The sequence below is a fragment of the Cololabis saira genome, chromosome 10 (assembly GCF_033807715.1).
Source record: "Cololabis saira isolate AMF1-May2022 chromosome 10, fColSai1.1, whole genome shotgun sequence".
NCBI lineage: Eukaryota > Metazoa > Chordata > Actinopteri > Beloniformes > Belonidae > Cololabis > Cololabis saira.
Window position 1 is genome coordinate 19,367,879 of NC_084596.1, and position 22,192 is coordinate 19,390,070.

Below are 22,192 nucleotides of genomic sequence, written 5' to 3' on the forward strand. Positions count from 1 at the left end.
ATTTGCAGTTCAAATAAAAGTGTAGATTTACTGTAGAAGCTGAAACTGTGCATCATGAGAGTGGACTCATCCATCAGTACGGTGGAAAGTGGCATCTTACACAATTTGTGTTGTAAAATTTGGGGAACTTTCTTTTTTTTTAAAGTGTCTGTGCTTCTAGGAAAGTTTTCTCAGCTTGTTATTTTTTATTTATTAAGTAGGGACAATGCACATTAATTAATATTTCTGTATACGCTCCAGAATTAGCCAAAAGTCTATTTTTCATCTGTTGTCCCTGGACAATGCTCAATTTGTCTCGCTCACAGCAAACAAAGGCGATACAAACAAGGTTAACATGACTGAACTACACAAAATTGGTCAATAAATACCAAAAATAAAATCAATACAAAACAAGGAAAGTACAAAACAATTATCATAAATAGTAAGAAGCAATTAAAACAAAAAGAAACCTTCATATTGATGGTGAAACACAGGTGGTGATTCACCCACAACCGTCAGCTCAGTGTTTCTCAAACTGGGAAAAGTCCTAAAACAGATGTAGAAGTATTTTCATCAGATTATTTTAACCCACTTCCTTCATGTTTATATCTTTATGTATTTTAAACCAGTAACTGACATAATCTGGATAGGAGGTGACCTTGTGTGAGAGGGTGATATACTGTGATTGAAACCTCGCCAGTGCTTTTTATCCATCATCAAACACAGCTGCTGCTTTTAGAAACATTTTTTATTTACCTTTTTAATTTGGTGGGCACTTAAAGATATTAAACTAGTTTAATCTGCCCCCATAGATCCTGCAAATGACAAAGATCAGCACCCCCCTCCCTCTCGTTGAAATGAAGAACCCTTTATGGCGTCGCATGAAACTGAAGTGCTCGTTAAAGCGCTTTGAAATATTAACTGTGTTCTCCCGTCTCCGTCCCGGCAGGGAGCCCCAGCACCAGTCCGTCCCCTACCACTACTACGAGCCGCGCGGCCCGGACGAGTGCGCCATGTACATATCCCACGAGCGCGGCAGGAGGGGCAGCCACCACCGCTTCATCACCGAGAAGCGGGTCTTCGCCAACTGGGCACGGACGTTTGACATTCACTTCTACCAGCCGGACTGGAGCCCGCCGCCGCTGCCGGCCAACTGGACCCTGGAAGGGACGACGCCGGCGGCTGCTCAGAAGACATGACCGTGTCAGGGGGAGGAGGGAGGGCGGGGGATTGGGGGGGGGGTCATTTACACTATGGAGACGGTAGACAAAATAAACATGGTTAGGGAAAAGTAGGAGAGGGAAAACTGAGTCGTGACACTGCAGGACGTTTGCAAGCTGCAGCCTCTGGGTTCACTGAGCTGCATGAGTGTGTCTGTCTCAAGTGAAGCAGGTACAAGACACACTTCCTCAAAGCATGCATGCAGCGTGTTTCTGCATATGTGAGTGTGTGTGTGATGGTTCACCCGAGGGATCCCAGAGAGCACGAGCTCCGGCTCTGACCGCTAATGTCTAGAAAGAGGAAGCTGAATTCAAACGACGAGGTAAATTTAGCCGTTTAAAAGGAGTGAATTATCACTTCAGACATCAGCCAGATAGGATGCTCGGAGATGCTCGGAGATGCCTGCGTTGCAGAACAGTTAAATAAATCACCTCCCCGACTCCCATGCATATGCATCGCGAGCTCATCCAAGTCGAGCTTGGAACAGCAGAAACGTCCCGGATGATTGACGTGTGAGCAACAGGAGGCTTCAACCCGCCCGCACACCGATTTCAGTGTATATCATAGGACTTTGTTGGCCTCCTGTCGGCAGTTAATAGTGCGATTTATTTAACTGCACGCTGGATTTCCATATAAAAGCACAGCCGTGTCACACAAGACAAGTGTGAGATGAGGATTGAGAGCAGAGGTGCAGCAGCTGCATCTCTCCTCCCGTATCCATCTGCAGCTGCTGTGGTGAGACGACATTACAAGAATATTTGTTTTTTTTTCTTGGTTTGACTCCCGTGTGTCACCGCCTCACCTCAACTGTATTTCATGTGGACTGTCCATCTCGATTCTCCTCCACGCCTCTCCTTCTCCGTCTCCATGAATAAAAATCAGGTGTCAGTCAGGAAAACGTAATGAGACGGGTAGTTGTCTTAATGATACATGCTGGTGTGGAGTCCACATCGATTTGGCCTGCATCCCTGTAACATGAGGGATGAGACGGGGAATGCCGTGGGTCATGGATGCTTACACCGTGACAGCCTGTGTCACACCAACCGACGGCTTCTCGTGCATCGTAAAGAGCTGCAGCCGGGCTCGCAGCGCTGCAGACTTCCAACCGTAGGGGGGATGGCTTTATATTTCAAAGACGTTGAGCCAACTGTGAAAGGATTTGCCCAGTTTGCATGAATTGCAAAGTGTTGAGTAGTTGAATATTGTTCAGTTTTGACTAAATGTGATAATGCTAATCAGCTTAAAGCTGCAACTGCTACACGTGTTACCGATGTGAGGGGGAGCAGTTGTTCCCAGACCGTTTGCTTTGGAAGAACTGCAGATTTTCACATTTGTCAAGCTGAAACAGGTATTTTCAAGACCCTGGCTTCATAAATAACTGATCAGGTTTGACATTTTGGGAAATTAGATTTTTCTCTTTCTTGTTGAGTGGCAAATGAAATGATCGATGCTTTTCCCTGTTGCTAGTTAGCTTAGCACAAAGACAAAGCTATAAATGCTCCTCCACTGCCTCTTGATTCCAGCACATGAAATGTCACACAGCAAGCGTCCATATATTTAGAGTAATTAATGTGTTTTAGGCTGGTTTAATTACACATGAACTACATCGATCGTTTTGTCCTGGACTTGACGAGAAAAACATACTTCCCAAAATGTTACACAGTTCCTTTAAACATTCAATCAATTCATTGTTACTCGTTCAGTTCCTGTCGAAGGCGCTGCCGCTGGTCTGCTGTAGCTCATCGACGCGTCAGCCGATAACCATGTTTCATCAGTAGTGTTGCTTTAATTATTGTCTATGTGTGACAATGAGATGTAAAACTATGACAAAGATAAGAGACAAATGACGTGTGTGTTTCTGCACGGAAGCGCTGATGAGTGCCGGGTCGGTGAGGAGGATGTGAAGCCAGTGACTCATGTTCACCCTGAGCTGGCGACAGCTGCCATTTTTACTTTTCAATCTTGCTCTTTCAATCTGGGTTTGACATCAGGCTGTGTCATGCTGAAATAATAATGAAAGACGGGCAGAGCTACAAGGCCCCTCATTATACCCAAGAGCTACAAATAGATCCGTCGCCGTGTTCCTAACTGAGTGCTGGAGCTTTACTTTGGGTTTTTTGTGCTCGTGCTGAATTGCCTTTCTGTGTGAAGGTGAGGCACATAGATCAAGGCAACAAAGGGAAATCAGGAGTAGCAGAGGGACGCCTCACCTCAATTATTAGGCTGTAGAGCCTTCACCCGATCGATAAACTGTCCTTCATTTGCATTGAAGGTGATTAATGGCTCATCATAATGTTGAAAAATACGATTAAGGCTGAAGGAAAGCTGCTCTTCTCTCTATCATCTAATAGTCACAAATATAGTGATACAAAAGCTGCTCATACGTGTTTTTATTCATCATTCTTCTAAAACTATACATAAATACGATGTCTGCACAATTATGGAGTCATCTTACAAGTTTCTTATGTCCAACAGAAACATTTACACCTTTTTTCATAATATATGGACTAGACGGCTGAGACCCAGACCCTGGGGTGTGGTTGAGAGGCCGCCGCGGTGTTGTTGGTTTGTCAAAGTTTACAATTTGTGATGCACGATATTATAGGTAGCATATCTACGGAAGAGTATTAGGGCCAGGCAGGAGAAAAATAAAAACAATATTTTAGAGGAAGATTTTTTTTTCCATTATGCACTTCAAGTCGAAATGTCGAGAATAATGTTGAAGTACATTTCGAGAAAAAAGTCAAAATGTTGACAAAAAAGTCAAAATTTCGTGAATAAAGTTGAAATGTTGAGAAAAAAAGGCAAAATTTCGACTTTACTCTTGAAATTGTATTTCAACATTATTCTCAACGTTTCAACTTTTTTCTCAACATTTCGACTTTTTTTCTCGAAATTGTATTTCAACATTACTCTCGACATTTTGACTTTTTTTTCAACATTTCGACTTCTCAAAGTACACAATAAAAAAAAAATCGTCCCCTCTCAAATGTTTTTTCTCCTGCATGGCCCTAATACTCTTCCGTACATATCAGTAAGGCCACCGATGTCAAAATAAACCCGATGATTTTCACCGATAAAATATTAACGTGTTGGCTTCCTCCAATGGTAACATAGGAAGAGGCACCTCAGCACTGTAGTCTTCTCTCCAGCAGGTGGCAGCAGTGTGCTCAATATGCTATGAAACAGGAAACAGATGCACTCACATGCGAGGAAGGAAAAACTAACGGAGAGCGAAAGCAAGAAAAATGTCTGCTGGGGAATTATTTTAAAGTCAGTGAAACTGACGTCACAGTTGCCATTTGTAATGACTGTTCGAGCGAAGTAGCGCGAGGAGGGAATAAACCGTCGTCATTTAATACCACAAACTTAAAGACCCACCTGAAGAGCACCCTGACAAGTATAATGAGTTGAAAGAGACCGAGGCAGTGAAACCGCCGCCCCAATCCCCCCACACAGCCGTCTGTTGGGGAGTTACTTGAGAAAGCAAAACCATTCGGCCGTGACAAACCGAAGGTAAAGGGATTAAACGCTAAAGTGATGGAGTTTATTGCACTCGATAATCTTCCATTAATAATAAATAGTAATAAACAATTTTCAGTAGTGGAAGATGCGGGATTCCGCCGTCTGGTTTCACAACTAGAGCCCCGCTATAATTTACCTAGCCGGCGCTACTTTAATATGAAGAAATACAAATATATTAAGTATCGGAATCGGTATTGACAAATATGACCCTGAAAACATTGGATATCGGTCATAATTTCAATATCGTGAATCTCTAGTTTAAACATCCAAATTTATTTAGAAGTCTCTTAAAGATACAGAAAATCCAGGAACCTGGCTCTTTTAGAACAGGAGGAATGTGTTGGACTTCTCTTCAAAGATTTCGACCTTGTAAAGGAGGTCAAACCGAAAACCGACTTTAGCCTGCAGAGTCATTTTACTCTGAAAATAGTGAGGTTTTATTTTATTGCTACAGTTTACCATCTCAATGTTCAGGGCAAGAAGGATATCATTAAACCTGCTCTGACATCTTAATGCTGCAGCCAACATCTGAAGCTGGGGGAATTTTTTATTCTGAGTTTGGATCCAAATGTCAGTTTTAAGTTTCTTTGATATCTTTTGAGATGTTTCCTGTTTTCTGAACGTAATATTTCTTGAAACGGCATCCAGGTTTGTGGTTATGTACTGCCTTTACAAATACAACTGATGAAATGCAGTTTGATGTTTTGGGAGGTTTTTTTGTTTTTTACCCCTTAAGTTTCAGCATCCCAGTACTTACAGGACCAACTTTTCAATAAAAGAATAAAGACTTTTGCAAATTGAAGCATAAGTGCTTGTAACATCCCTATTTCTCCTTATTTCTTCAAAAAAAGGACATCTTTTCCAAATGTAAGATTCATCTTATGTATTAAAGAACTTGGAGGACTTACGGTTCCCTGAAATGTTAGTTTTGTTACAGGAAAGAATGTCACCAAAATGGCCTCTTCTTCATTTTTATATGTCATGAGATCTGACGTAATCGATCTGATGCCTGTCGCCGTGATCTCTCGTGATTTCTCATCTCTTTGCTCTTTCAGTTCATATTTGGTGTAAACTCCACATTGCATAAATGACTCAACTTTAAATAAAACATCAGGACAAAAAAGAGATAAAGCTGTTCATATTTATTGCTGGTTTGCATGCATCTTAGGAAATCTTTAGAAAAAAAGCCACGTTATTTAAATAAACATTGAACATGAGCACAGTCAACATTTTGCAGATAAAAAACGTAAGAATGTAGGTTAAAACATCCCAAAATAACACACAAACAGCAAGAGAAGAAATAAGTGTAATCACAAAAATGGCGACTACCCCTTTTTTCCTCCAAACCGGTTCCAGGGCTGGTGCTGGTTCACAACTCGTTCAACTAGGAACCAGCTAAGAACCGGTTTGCTTTTCCATAGCTCTGGGTGCTAAGAGGAGCCACGTCATTACGTCACTGTAAACGTCAGTTGCGTTGCTGCGTTTGCATTTGCGCGAAAGTAACAATGTATTTTTCGTAGCACCCTCGACTTTCGCCTGGACTTCTCTAAAAGACGGGTTGTCTCCTCCTCAGACCCATGATGCTTTGCTGCATCCAGATTCATTCTTATTTGAAAATGTCTCCGTCTCCCAGTCCCTACTGCTGTAGGTCTTAACAACTCCGACCCCCTCCGCTTACATAAGCGTTTCTTTCCTAGCAAAACTAGCCCAGCAAAGAGTTGGTTCCAACTTGGAACTGTTTTTTCTGGCCCGGAGGCAGTTCTTTGTCAGTGGAAACAGAAAGCCCGGTTCCAGACTATGCACTGGGCCAGAACCAGCCCTGGTGAAAAAGGGGTATATGTGTCATGCTGCTGAGATATCTACCGCGTGGGCATGCTAAATAACTAGCTCCACGCCGTCCAGTCCTGTAATACCAGTTTCTGCCATGCGTGGCGCTGGCGAGCAACAGCGGCCTCGCTACAACATTATGACACGAAGAAGTCCCACAGTTTGTGGGCGTACTTGAACCAAAGATACTCTATACAGAAGATCACGCATTACCGTTTCTGCCAATGGTATGAAATGGTATACACTTCCTGTCTCCTAAGTGGGCGTGGTCGCCCCTCTCCCCACATCGTTTTGGAAGTGTTGTGAACTTGTGTGTGTGTGTGTGTGTGTGTGTGTGTGTGTGTGTGTGTGTGTGTGTGTGTGTGTGTGTGTGTGTGTGTGTGTGTGGATCATGGATGAAAGTTGTAAGTTACGTCGCATGTTATCGGTTGAGGTAAGTGGGCTATTTATATTTTCTTTTGCTAATATTAGATATTTACACAACTAACAGCCATATTTAGCATTACAAAAATTAGGTAGCGAGGGCATTCATATTTTAGTTTTAAATTTCAGTTTATCCGATCGAAAAATGACGTTGGCAGTTCTGCAGTGACCGACGACTCTGAATCGCTCTGAATCAGCACCACCAGAGAAGAGAGCTATGAGAGCCAAATCTCACGAGAGTGTGTTGCTCAGACAGAGACAAGTCTCAAATAAAGTTCATTTCTCCTAATTTGTCGGTCTGAAAATTGCCATTTTGGTGTCAGAATGTTCAGAAGGTATGTGGCTTTTGAAAAATGGGTCCCATATTTACTTAGGTTCCTATGGGGTAGGGCTGTGCGATTAATCGATTTTAAATCTAAATCGGATTTATTAATCAAGACGATGTTAAAAAAAGGAACATCGGAAAATCGATTTTCCTTTTTTGCAGCTAGCTGCATTACAGACAGAGCTCGTCTGGTCATCTTTGTTTGGTCAAGAAAAATGTAAATGTTGTCACTTTACTAAACTCAAGGAGGATTTACAGTATCTTTCAATTGCACTTCATTCCCAATAGGGAAATTTGTTTGCTATTTTTCTTTAAAAATAAAGATAAAATATTTGAAACAATTTATTCCATTGTCTTTTGTAGTTTTACCAAAAAAAAATCGAAATCGAAAATCGGGTTTTCAGAGAAAAAAATCGGGATTTTATTTTTGTCCAAAATCGCCCAGCCCTACTATGGGGCGAAGGAATTGGTAATAATCTGTGCTCACGTTCACTTTTCCCATAGGACTCAATAGACTCAGACCTGCTGTTAGTCTCCTAAAGGGCCGGGGCAGTGGGGAAACCCACGTCACAGATACAGGAAACTGAACTGTAGTGGGCTGTCTCGTTTTAAATAAAACGTCTCTGCTTGAACTTGTCAGTCAGGTAGATACCGTCCCCAACTTACGATTTTAGGATAGACAGACAAAAACATTGACCAAACTCGTTCAGAAACAAAGAAAAGAGAAAATAAAAACAGGAATAAAAACAGAGAACTTGGGATGTTTCTTTTCAATTAGTAAGTAAACCGCTACTGATTTTTGTTGTGCTTAACATCTTTGATGGAAGAGTAAATCAAGTTACTATGGCAGCAATTCAACTGCAGATGTATTGACATTGACTATGTCCCGCCCAGGTAGATTGATCTGATTTGACCCATTTCAGAAGAGCACCCACAAAAACAAAGAGTGTAACTGAGAGATACGGCTCTGAGAAATGATGGCGAGAAGAGAAGAGAGAGTTGTTACTGAGAAAAAAGATGAGATAATCTAAGATAATGCTTTATGGTCTTTGTTCCTTTTCAGGGACTCAGTCTGAATGATGAAAAGAAGGATAATATAAGGGGTTAAGAAGATGCCTACACATGTGTGTAGGAATTGCACTTACGGGTGATTGCGTTGCCACCGTTTATAAGGAGTTGAGGGCCATGATGGCTCTTCTCCTGGTCCTGGACTTGGTCGCCCTCCACGTCCTGCCTGATGGCAACAGCTGGAGCAGGCAGTGACCAGGATGTGACAAGTCCTGACGGATGTTCGTGGGTCTGATCCAGGCTTGGGAGGCGGCATCCAACAACCTTCCAATCACGTCCTCTCCGAGGATGAGCAGCAGCCGGACCACACGCCTCGACAGCTCGCTCTCGAGGCGGGAAGCAGACTCTGGTGTAGCTTCTCTTCCAGAGGATCCTCAGACACCCGTCTGCTGCGTTTGTTCACCACCTCAGGGCTGGTCGTCCTCCAGCTCCATGCCCGGGACCCTGAACGGAGAGACCCTCTCCACGTCTATGATGAGTGGTGTGAGGTCCGTTTTCTTCCTCCTGAAGTCGATACCCGCCTCCTTCATCCTGGTGTTGAGCAGCAGGTTGTTAACTTCACACCACTCTGATCTCTCGGTTAGAGATCTCCATTTCTTAGTTTCTGATTCTGTGTTTTGATTCTCAGATTTTAGGTTTTTTATTTGTAATACATCTGGTTTCAAAGTGTGAGTTTCCTCCTTTTGTTTTAAACCTGAGTGCTCGTTGATATGAGACAGAGGACACACTCAGTTAGAAAATAAAGACAACCAACTTCTCTCAATTGAAGTTTTTCTTATTGGAGATTCAAAGTAAACGTGCACACTGACCTTTTCTGACCACATGAAAGCATGTGCATCATATTCCCAACACGAGGGTAGACCAACTCATTTAGCAAAGAGTGTGGTTTAATTTCTGGCTTCACATGACACATTGATCCTCTAGCAGACGAGCAGCTGGAAGCTGAACATCTGTAAACCTGAACAACGATTTTCCGATTCTAAATCTCATATTAATTCGTAAAAATCAATTTGTATGTCTAAAGATCGATTTTTTTTTCATCATTACATTACAACTTTTGGTATTTTTTTGTTTATGCCGAAAAAAAGGAATGTTTTGTTGGACACAAGAATAACTGGTGCCATGTTGTTGCCTTTAAATATGTTTAAAGGTAATCAAACATTCAAGTTTTCAGTTATAATTGCATAAATTGTCTTTATTTCATTACTTAATATACTGTCTCGGAGTTATATTTGCATAAAATGCTAAAAACCAAATTCTCAAAAATTAAAAACCGAAATAGACCCGAAAATGGAAAAAATGTAAACGGAATTTGGGAAAAAATAAAACCGATTTCATACGTCGTCTGTTTGCTGCCCTGGATCTGTTTGATAATTCTGCCCCATGATGTTTCTGAAAGCAGTTCTATCAGCATTCTGGGAGCTGATTGGTCCTTACAGCATCATTAGCTGCCAATACTTGCTGTTGAATCTCAATATAATACTAGTATTAAAATATGTTGTATAACTAAACAGTCATATAATTCATGCAAGTTCATGCAGTTTTAATAACACTAACCTAAATCGGAATCGAATCGATTGTTGACATTTGAATTGATCCCATTTGAGTTAATACAGGGTTAATATGGACTAAAGAAGAGTAACTAGTCCGTGTTTATGCTCTCTCTTCTGGTGGTCTGATCTGCTACGACTCTGCTTCCTCTCCTTCCGCTTTCTCCCCGATGAGGAAGGTGGGATGGAAGACAGACCCCGGTCTTTATTAGCATGGTGAAACCATAGCGACAGGTAAGTGGAGCGTCTCGGTGAAAAGGGTGAGCGTGTTCAATTCCACCGGCAGCGGCTGAAGTAGCAGCAAGAATAAGACAGGAAATGGAGTCCGCTCTGAAGAGGGTTTTAAATCAAACGGATCCATCTGAGAGGCAGGTTCTTTTACTCGTATTGTCTGAGTTGCCTGCTGGTATCTACACTGATTGTGTGAGTAGACTCGGGCTGCTGCTCCGTCTTTTGAAATACAAGAGTAGCAGAAAAAAAGAGACTGAATTTGAAAGCTGAAATGCTTCCTGCAGGAAGAGCGGTAGCAAATGAGGGGACGTCAACTCATCAGCTGCAACAAAGCCAGAGATTTCTTTGAGTATATGTCCTGCTGAGGAGTTAATCTAAGCTTTTATAATCCACAAAGTCTTGATCTGATGTCTAAAAATAGAACCAGATCTTGCATCTTTAAATGATATTAGTCCGTCTTACCATTAAAGAGTATTAAATAAAATTCAAGAAACAAATCATACATTTAAAACACATTTATTCTTTTCATTCAGTGTTTCAGTGTTTAATAAGATAAAATTCTACACCAGTGAGGAAATAAAATGTGCCTGCTCCATCTGGAAGGGGAACCTTACAGGAAATAAGAACTCAAGAGGAAAAACAGAGAAGAAATAAAAGTGGCATCAATAATGTATAACAAAAGGTTAGAAGAGGCTGACGCAGCAGCTGTCCTCCGACACGTCGCTCCGTTTTCCATTTCAGCCGAGACGCGTGGCAGCAGGCGGCTGAAGGGGCGGGTCCTCGTGCCGAGGGCCAGAGATAAACCCACCAGTCCAACAGCCCCACCCAACCCCACCCAGCACCACCGTCCCTGCACAAGGTCAGAAAGGGCAAAGAGAAAAAAGGAAAACATGTCCCGGCATAACGGAGACTCATTTGGGACGGCCTGAGGCCATTTCACTAGCAAGCTCAAGACGAGAAAATGGCGAGGACTGAAAAGCCGTCCATCACCCAGAATACAATAAGTAGTGCACACGGGTGGAGAGCTAATGGATGCTTCCACTGAAGAGAGCCATTTAGCGAATGGAAAGGTGGATGGCTCCATCATGGAGGAGCTGAGATTACATCCGATTGTTATCCTTCATAAGTGTGATGGTACGACCAAAAGGGTGTAATTTATACGGACATAGGAGGCATTAAATGGTAATCTCTCCGCAGCCCTCTCACAGCAGATCAGCCGCTTCCGGTCGCATGTTTTCCCTTTTTGACCAAACAAATGTTCGGAGCAGCACTCAAACAAATAGGCTGCTACGGCTGAAATATGCAGCAGCATGCTCTCGAAATAAATTAAATTATCTGCAGGGTCACTTCAGAGCATTTTAAACCGCATCACCGCAACTGACGGATGATCTGACGAAGCAGAACAGAGATAAATATACATGCTGAAGAACAAACAGAGCGCAGAGCGTAGAAAATTGCGGTTAAAAAAAAAAGATACATGGTCCTCGTCTGAACAGTTTGAATAAAACACAAAAAGGTTTCACGTGTAAGTAGACGGCGACATTCCCCTAAATTACATGAAAGGCACCAGGAGTTCAGTTCAGCTCCCGACAGATCAGTAGTTGCTTCTGCACCCCCCCCCCCCCCACAAACCAAATATCCTGTAGCTTCATGTCCTTCGATGTAAACGCTGAGTCCTCAGAAGATGTGTTTGAGATGCTTCATGCCGTACGTCTTGAAAAACACCAGGAGGATTAAAGACCACAGGCCCAGGATGAAGCCGTCAGGGGGATGCCAGTCTCTCTGCTTGGGTTTCTGGGGGGGAGAGGGGACGGGGGGGGGGCACCAAGGGGGCAGGGAGAGATTGCAGGTTAGTAATAGTGTGTATATTTCTCGCGTTGAGGCCACAGATGATTGTTCTGTCAGTCACACAGTCGGGGGCAGACTCACACGCGCTCCTTTTATCTATTCAGCCGATTGGTGAGCGCTATCTGCCGTCTCGCACACGCGAGCACGAGGGTTCACGCCGGAAAGGCTCTGGTACAGTTCATTGGTACATTTCCCCTGTCTTGTGTTTGTCCCACTCACTGCCACATCATCACATCGTGTGTGATTATACTTTTAAATCTGGCTCGTATTAAACATGCATCTCACAAGGAGCACATTTATATGCTAATGCAGATGGAACATTCTGCAGAGATGAGATTTAACCTAAAAGAAAAAATATTCCAATCTCCTCTGCTAGCGACAAAGCTACAGATGGGCCACGAGGACGTACTGGAGAGATTTCTGTTATCCCCGCCGATACAAGGCGGTGTTATCCAATTGGGAAATGACTAGTAAGAATAGGAATCTTCTAAAGCCGGAAACCCTCCATAAATACATCCGTTTGGGCAGCAGACTGCGCTGGAGGGCAGCGCCGCGATCAACTGCAATGTTTGAACAAGGACCTTGTCCTTGGACCCGTCGCTTTGAGGTCACAGTCCTCCGTCTGTTCACGCTGGATCCTTCAGAAGTTAAAAACATGTTTGTTCTACCTACAGCACAAAAGGAGGCGAGAAAGAAGAATGTAACAAAAGAAAGAGAAGAAGAAACAAGTAGACAATGGATGCTACTTGCACTTTTGTTTGCTTTTTCATCACACACCGCAGAGGTAGCGACATAAAAAATAAAAACAACCCTGCTGGACCTCAAAGGCCTGAAACTGCAATAATACATAACACCTGTTTCTTCTCTATCCAAATAATCCTATTTATGGCACTGAACTTTTTCATTTTATTTATTATTTCTATTTTTTTTTTATCTTTACATTGGTGTTTGGTTTTTGGGGTATTTGATTTGTACATTACAGTGCTGTGTGAGTGAGATGGAGATGTCAATTTCCCCGAGGAAACCTCCCAAAAGGATTAATAAAGTCGTCTGAATCTGAAAAAAACCTCCTCGTCGCTCCATCTATCATTTTTTATTGAACTCTCCCTCTTTGTCAAATGTACTTAGAGCCAAGTGTTTCTGAGTCGTGTTCACGTGATTTATGTTCATCAACTGAATTTAGAAAAATCCCGATGAGCAGATAGCCCACATCTAGGATGATCTGAGTGACTCTACGACCACAGGAACGGTTTTTGCCCCGTAAAAGGTTCCTGCAGGGCCGTACCTGTTAATGGACACTAGACCAGAACCCCCAGTGATGGAAATGCACCTGATGCTGGATTAAACAAACTGCTCTGAACTGCATCTGCAGCACGTTGGATGTGTTTCTCAGCGAGGTTTGGTTTAGAGGGGTGGGGGCTCATTTGGAGCGTTCGCATATGCAAGAAAAATGCTGATTAATCACTCCGACTTTCTGAATGGCTGAAAGGGACCACACTGCAAAGCCTATTGTTCCTAAATCTAGACAAAAGAGTCTGATTTTAAGCAAAAACATCTCTGCCGTTGGGGTAGGAAGAATGTTCTCGACTAGAATTCTTAAAACCAGCACCCTGGTCTTAAGTAGCCTCTTTTTTATGAGCCTGTCTGTCTTTTTATGAGCCTAAAATTTACATTTTTCAGATCAGACAAAAGTCTGTTTTTAAATATATGCCTTTTCTTTATATGGCAGAGTTCTATCGAGCGCCCGTCACTGCGATGGCAGACTGATATTTACTGAGAGTTGTGCTCTGGAAGCGACGCAGTGTTTCCCACAAATAAGGAAAGTATTTCCCCCCTCTGAACAGTTTATAGCTGGAGAGTTAAATTGCCATGCAGAAGGAATATTCCATCTAATCCTGATGACTCACTGTGAGCATTTCAATAGCCAAACAGTCCAATTGTCTTGCAATTTCACTCGAGCCGGCAGTCTCATATTTGACTGAATTTCCCCTTTATACAGGCGCCAAGAACTGCTGAATTGGCATATGAGGAGCTGAATCCTCAGCTATATTTGTGTGCACATAGAAATGAGATGCTGGCACAGCGAGCGCTCAAGCATGTGCTGAACATGTCCAGTGTCTGAAATCAGCACCCAACGAGCACCAAATGCTGGTAAAAACTGTATCTGGCAGCGTCAAACACACACTGGCAGAAACATGTGAAAACCTGTGTTGTATTCAGTGTAAATGTTCCTGCCCAACACTCTGACCATCAGCCAATCAGAGCAGAGCAAGGGCTCACTATCACACGGGCTTTTTGGCGGTGGACTGTATGAACTTGACCCGACTGAATGATGAAGAATTTTCAAAAGCCTGTTCCAGTTCATAAAACTGAATTTAAACGTTTGATATCTTGATATCTTTGCTTCTTAGAATCACAAGTATCGCTTGCTTTGAATGGCAAAAACTGGAGAAAACTAAAATAAAGTAAGAATCTCATTAGATGAAAAATTCTTAAGTTAAAGATAAGATAAAGTTTATTTGCCATTTGTACATTTGCTAAAGTACATGGGAATTCTTGGACACTCAGGGCCCGATTTACTAAGATCCTAAATAAAGAGTACTAAATTGCGTGTGCACTGAAAAAGTTTGCGCGTGCTGTTTGCGTGTGGTTTGCGCTTGATCAACTAAGATTGCGTGCGCAATTGATAACAGGTGCAAACAGCAGTATTTAAATGAGGTGTTGCGTGTCTTAAGGTTTGCGAGCGCAAACTCTGCGCCATGGAGAGTCTGGATGGAAAGCAGGATAGTCGCAAGCGCAAAATGAAATTTGACGAGTTTGAGTTAGAGATATTAGTGGAAGAGGCAAATTGTTGTATTCAGCACCCCTGCCGTGAAAAGCACCCCCTCGTATATTCAATGATAAGTAGACCAAGAAAAAAACAACACACTGACACTTCAATATATTTATATATACACACTCACACAAACACATACTTAGGAGTTTATATTATATATATTTACAAATATTATGGAAGACAACACAGTTAGCAGGCTATTAATTAATGACATCAATAACCATTTACCCGATTTTTGTTATGTGATTGTGGGAAAGTATGACTATTGTGGAATCCATGAGCACATTTAAACATGAATCATTAACACAAAACTGGACGCTAAACAGAACGTGACACAGAATGAGAATATAATTTTTGTCAGACGAGGGGGTGCTTTTCACGGCAGGGGTGCTGAATACGGCACGACACCGGGGTATGACAACTGCAGAACAAGTATAGGCGCACAATGAGAAACACTTTTTTCTCCATGAAAACACGTGATTTATTTATTATCACAATAATGAATAATACTCGATTTAACATTCAAATAAAATATTTCTCCTTTTGCATGTGGAGATTAACACCTTCCTTTCGAACGTATTAAATACAGACGCAATCACAATCCACGCAAAAACTTTCAGGCTTGGTAAATCTCATTGCGCGTGGTAAATGGACCAATTTGCATTTTCCCCTCCCAGTATTTAGCGATTTCTGGCGGGTACGCCCCATATTGATTATTCATCAGGGCAAAAGTACTAAATGAACAGCGTGTGCTATTTTGCTCATTTGAGAGGCGCAGTCCTCTTTGCACGCTGTTAGTAGATCAGCTGGCACTTTGGTTTGCGGGTGCTGTCAAGTTTGCACACGTTTTTACACACGCAAACCTTTAGTAAATCGGGCCCTCAGAGTAAAAACATTTAAAAACTAAAACAAAAACTAAAAAGAATAAAATATCAATAAATATCAGACATTCTACACTCCACCTAAGCATATTGCACGTTTCCCGGTTGGTTGTCAATAAACAGAGGTAGTTAGTCGAGAGTCTCACTGTAACAGAGGAGGAAACTGTTGCAAAAGCGTGTTTTCCGTGTGATGATACTGATAAACTAAATGAAAGTAAAGTTGCGTGCTCTGTGAGATCCGTGTGCTGTGAAGCATCTTCTCCGATCTGTCGCCTCATACCAAACTCCCACAACTACAAGTGACTTCACATTTATTTAACAAGTCAATCAAGTCGGATCAATACAGCTCCACTGCCGTCCAGAATGTTAAAACCGGGACGGCTCACACAGGAACTGAGCACGACGATGAGAATACGAGAACGCCGCTGAACAGAACCGGGGGCTGGGAGTTCAAGGTTAAGAGCTATTCCCATAAAGGGGCATTGAAATGATAAATACTAGCTGGAAATATCTGCTTATTCTTTTCAAAACTCCCATCAACAATCGAAAAAGGCAAAGCCGAAGCAGAACGAATAATGAGACTGACGCCAGTTGACGTCAGGGGAGGTATAATTTAAGGGGTACTCTAGATTTTAGGACTCGTACAACACGAACAACAATGAAAAGATTTTCTATATCAGTCAGTGGAGTTAAACTATGGAACAGAATGGATTCAGAATTAAAACAATGTCCAAACATTAACCAGTTTAAAAACAAATATAAAAACATGATTTTCACAAGGTACAAAGAGGAAGGGGTTTAGCGGCCTGTAGGGGCCTGAAATAACACTATTGGGTGAATGGGTAGATTTGTTTATATTTATGTACAGAAATGGGCAGCTAATTATATGTGTATGTATGCATGTGTATATATATGTGAAACACGGACATCCACCCACCTTCCTATCAGACAGATCTGTAGAGATGGGTATGTTTCAGACCCTGAACCTGATCTACAGTAACACACATGGCGCTTTTCCACTAGTACCTACTCAGCCCGCCTCGACTCGCCTTTGCGCTTTTCCACTAAGGGTCTAACATCCCAAGTAGATACTTTTCCTGTAACTACTCTGCCGAGGTTCTAAGCGGCTGAGTCGGCTGTATCTGACGTCATCACACTACAGACCACCGATTGGTCGGGGGGTTGGAGTCAGACGTCTGAGTCAGGAGGCGGAAATCAGCGAAAGAGCGACTCTGACGGCGGCTTCTTGTTCATTTTATTCGACAGGCAATGGCAGCGCAAAAGTCTGTTTCATGATCCAACTCTGAGGTGCAGATGTTCATAAACCTGGTGGCTGAGGAGAGAATTAAAAAGGGATCTAGACAGGCGATAAGGAACGACCAGATCCACCAGGAACTCCTTCACTTCATAGCTGCTCGCGGCTCCAGCTGACTTTTCAGCAGCGTCGAGACAAAGAAACAAATAAATTAAAAAGCGTTGCCGCTTGAAGCTTCTCTCATTCTCATTTTTTAACTTGATCTCAAACACAAGCCACAGACCCAGCAGCACATATATCATCTCCTCCAGGTTCTACATCTTTAGTGTTGTTGTCTTCTTCGTTTAGATCACACAATCAAAAACGTCACAGCAGCTTCACTCCAACCTCCTACTTCTGCTCCAGGTGAATTGTTATGGAAAAGAAACCAGGCCGAGTTGAGATGAGTAGAGCCGAGTAGGTGCTAATGTAAAAGCGCCAACAGACACTTATGAATGTTAAGTAATGAGTTATGGACTAATTGCCTGCCAGTAGAGTGAACGATTGGGTGACAACATAAAAGATATACATATGATACTACAAATCCATTTTGAACCACAGGAAATTAGTAATATGGGTCCTTAATTCACAGTCTATAAAAAAAGAAGGCAGAAACTTGTCCAATAAGACCATGACACTGAGGAAATTGTTGGTAGACCTGATTTGAGGACTGGGTTGGATACAGCATGCACAAGTACATGAAATTAGAAAAAGAAAGAAAGAAGAAACCGTGCCTCCATCTCTAAAATAAGGACCCATCACTTCGATCTTGTTGCCAAACATATTCATCAGGAGACTGAAAGGGTTTACATCATAAAAATAACAAACTTATGGTCATTAAATAAGAGCCAGAGATCCCCTGTGGAGACGAGAGAAGCTTACAGAAGGATAACAATCAGGCCAGCACTCCATCAATCAGGCCTTTTATTGTGGAGCAGTCAGTTAGGAGTCATTCCTCACTAAGAGGTACATGACAGCCTTCTGGGAGTTTGCTAAAAGCCGACTGAATGACTCCTAAATCATGGCCAGATGAAACAAAGCTTGAGCTAGCTCATTCTTCTAAAGGGCAAGTGAGGAGGAAACCAAGCACTGGCAAACGCCTCATTAATATCATCCTCACAGCCAAATATGATGATGGCAGCATCATTCTGTATTTTTTTTTTCCTACACCTTTGTCTGGGAGACTAAGCAATACGAGGGGTGATGATGGATTCCAGACACATGCTGGGGGCCTTTTGCAGAGGGCTCAGGATCCTAACTGGGAGGTTTAGATTTAAACAAGAAAGGAAAAAGAAAGTGTTGGAGTCAGAGACTAGATCTGGAGGTATCTTTAGAGACATGGTTGAGTTTGAACAGGAAAACGTGCAAAGCAACTTCATCTCAAGCTCATAGGATCACAGCCAAGAAGACTGGAGAAGGTCCCAAAGGTGCTTTCATAAAGAGGGTTTGCAGACATACGTATGTAAATAGGATATAAAAAGGAAAAAAAATAAGGAGCGTGGGCAGATAAAGAAAGAAAATCAATTTGAAGATGAACCTGAAAAATAACACAATATGGAAAGTGTAAGAGGGCTTGAAGACGTTCTGTCAGCACTGCTTCCTCAGAAAAGCGTTACAGACACGAAGCGCTAAGTGCCTCAGCAAACAGCGAGGATGGTGACGTTCAAACTAACGATACAGGAATGCTTTCAGCATCCGAATCAATGCCTTGCTGGGAGAGACTGACAGAAACATTTCAGACAACATGGTCTCATTCGTCTGACTTCAAACTAACAGATGTGGGGGGGGGGGTTAAAATAGCCCAGATTTAAAAGCTTGTGAAAATTTGAAAATCTATGTTATTACTCCAGGTAATGGAGTCTTTTGTCGATACGTGACTTTCTGACGGAGATTTAAATTTAGCTGACAGGTGTGAGGATGTGTTTGCTTGTGAGGCCCTGCCTCCCTCCATCACATCTGATTAAACAATATCCACAGTGCCAATCAATCAGAGTAGCAGTTGCATGTAAAAGCCTTTGTTAGAAAATGCACACTGATGTAATATTTTTTTTTTTGGTCTTTTACCAAAATGCTTTCAGGCAGCATCTTTGGACAGATGGTAACAAGATGAATGCGACGCAGGAAGGTCAGTCCGAGCAAGGAATTCATCATTTCAGTTGATTGTCAGGCTCTAAAATGTTTCACACAAAGTAAATTACAAAGAAAAAATGATTTCACAACCCCCAGGAGCCACTGTTTTTAATTCAATGTAACGACATACCGGTACTATCAATAAAATAGTGACTTGTTTTCCCTGCGGTGTAAAATAAATCAAATAAAAATGGCCATTATTAATTTACTTAATGTGAGTACTGAAGCACGCAGCACATGTTGAGCTTTAAAACTGTAAAGAGTAAAGTTGCTTCTATGTCTCTCCCTCAGGTCTCAGCTATCATCTTTGAGAAAACAAACCATCTTTGAACTGCACCAAACAAACATCCTCGTGGCGTTCTACGGTCTTTGAAGGCTGACCGAAGCAGCTTTAACTGAGAGGACACAACGGTCCACTGATCAGGGGGATCCGCGAAGATGGACGTCATATGGTTCCCATTTCTAAAGCATCTTCTTACATCCGACTTACAGATAACCCCTCCACCAACTGAACAAAGTTTTCTCCCAGTTTGTAAGTGAAATCCGACCAAATTCAGATTGTCTGTCAGACTTTTATTTAATTCTGTGCTTTTTATCTATTTTGAAAAACATTTTCAGATTTAAAGTCGAGCCAAATTCAATCTGAACGTGGATTTCCATTACACCTTTTTAGAATCAAAAGCAAAATGTTTCTTTTTATGAACGTAACCCTCCTGGTTCCGTCTCCGTCTCTCGTCCTGCGAGACTTCGCTTCAAAACAAAGAAAAAGAAGACCTCAACATCTATACATTCTGACAATATTATTGCATCTGGGCAAAGCCCTCGTGAAACGCAGTGATGCATAATGATCAATCAGCGTTATGCTCCAACTACATCGTATTAATGAGGCCAAAATCAGATGGAACTAGATGATGATGTTAGATTGACCTCTACGTCATATCCAGTGACACTGGAGACGTAAAACGCCTCAAAAAGTGTTTCCATTACACTTTAGCCATAAACTGGATTATCGGCACGTTTGGAAAAACCTCCTTCTGCAAACATAAATTGGCAGTTTTTACAAAAATTGTAGGCATTTCCAGGTTTTTATTTGGAATATTTTTTGATATTTATAGAAAAGGTTCAACAAGGCATTCAGTCAAATTTAGTAAAACTGCCCTATTATGAGTCCTTTTCTTCTATCCTTAAAAACAAACTATGTGTGTAATAATTATTCAAATCTACATTTCTGTCCACAGTTTCTTAATGAATTATTGCAGTTTTCATTGGACTTTTTCATTAAAGAGTGGCTCCCACGCTACACTCCAGCTTTGCTTGATTGTATTGTCCCTGCAGTTCTTAACAACGTTGAAACAATTGGTCTGTTGTCCCTGTGATCGTCTGCCGAGGCCATCACATCACCCCCTTTGTGCATCTGTGTAATCTCATGCATTCGGGGCAGCTGTGGTTTGGAGGAGTGAAGCTGTCGTCTGCCAGTTGCAAGGTGAGTGGTTCAGTCCCCGGCCGCACAACAGCACCTGTTGAAGTGCCGTCGGGCATGACACTGAAACCCCCATTACTGCAGGTGTGTTAACTGATGTGAGTGCGTGTGAGGGATGTGGAAAAAGCACAGCGCACACTAAGACATATTGCATGAACAACATTGGATGGAGGAGTCTTTGAGAGGTCAACAAGACGATAAAATACAATATAAATGTTGCCCATTTAACATGAAGCCTTTATACGTGACAAGCCTCTTACTATTTCTCATCTCCAACTGTCTTGGTGAGAAGACTGATGCCAAAAATGACAAAAGGGATCATGGATGTTTGTGCAGCAGTCTTTTTCTGTGTTGGCAGACGGCTCGTGTAGAAATCCTTACAACACATTATCCATTGATCCAGACATCATCTACCCCCCTCCTAAGCTCAGTCCGGGGGAAAGGCAGGGACACACCCTGGACAGGACGCCCGTCCATCACAGGACCACATATTAACTCTTCATATTTATCTCACTACCTTGTACAAAGATGATGAACTGAAGCTGACAAGAACTACAGCTTAAAGCAAAACATTTGGAGCTTTTCTTTATATGTAGACACAGCTTTAGCTATTTCTGTTTTCATTTCTCGTTTCTATTAAGGCTAAACAGAACAAACAATAAATCCTGCTTTTATCCCCTTGTGACCTAGTGAGGACTCTAAAATGACTAACTATTATTACCAGGTATTAAATCATAAGAAAACTAGCTTCATTATAGGAATCCTTCTACAGCCATGTTGAAGTATTGAATTTTGTTGCTGGCGCTGAGAGGTTAAATGGTTTTAAAAGTGATCGATAGTGACTCGTCCGCTCTAGTTGAGTTGAATTGGCTGCGGCTCCTCGATTCACTGGTTAAATTGCAGCGGACTTAAGCCATCTTCGTGTCAAAACGGACGGACAGCTGCGACAAGACTGAACTTTTCCACTGAGACTTTAACAAAACAAAGAATCCCATGGATACTGGCCGGACAGCTCAGACCGCCATCGCACGGTCTCTGACTAAACGGCATAGAGGCAGCACAAAACACGCACAGACGATGGCTCACTTGGCTGAGAGCATCACAGATAACAGTATGTGAGTCGGGGCCCTTTGACCCTCAGCTGAGGTGACAGAGTTTCCAGCAGGAGGAGGAGGAGAGGCGCTGAGCGCTACACATCTGGAGGGCAGGGGAGAGAGTCCGGAGATGTTCATGAGAGATGACTGGGAGCATGTGGCTGCTGGGGCTGGTGGAGCTCCGAGGCCGCGGTGAACGGAGGTGTGCGTGACCGGGACTCTTTCTGGGGATGTATTCCGTGTGTAAGTGTGTGTGTGTATGCATGTGTGTGTGTGTGTGTGTGTGTGTGTGTGTGTGTGTGTGTGTGTGTGTGTGTGTGTGAGCCCATGGGATAAAGATGAGAGGGAGATGGATGGAGTGTGACAGGAAGCCACATCAGCACAGGCAGCAGGGAGCCGAGCAGATGTCGAGATGGAAGTGAGGGGAAAGTGAGCGATGAAAAAAGCAGCTGAAACACATTTCCACCCGACATAATTAAA

At 42.4% G+C, this 22,192-nt stretch overlaps 2 protein-coding genes across 2 annotated transcripts in view; one reads left to right on the forward strand and one right to left on the reverse strand.

Annotated features, from left to right (window-relative positions):
• st6galnac5a (ST6 (alpha-N-acetyl-neuraminyl-2,3-beta-galactosyl-1,3)-N-acetylgalactosaminide alpha-2,6-sialyltransferase 5a) overlaps nt 1-1,181 on the forward strand; it is a 76,695-nt gene extending 75,514 nt beyond the window's left edge. Inside the window, exon 5 of the mRNA XM_061731942.1 lies at nt 929-1,181. Within this exon, the coding sequence (XP_061587926.1) occupies nt 929-1,178 (250 nt within the window). The 3' untranslated portion in view covers nt 1,179-1,181. The remainder of the gene's footprint in view (nt 1-928) is intronic.
• A 9,468-nt stretch (nt 1,182-10,649) lies between these two features.
• Nucleotides 10,650-22,192, reverse strand: part of pigk (phosphatidylinositol glycan anchor biosynthesis, class K) — a 50,179-nt gene continuing 38,636 nt past the window's right edge. The window contains exon 11 of the mRNA XM_061731941.1: nt 10,650-11,943. Coding sequence (XP_061587925.1) covers nt 11,827-11,943 — 117 coding nt within the window. The 3' untranslated portion in view covers nt 10,650-11,826. The remainder of the gene's footprint in view (nt 11,944-22,192) is intronic.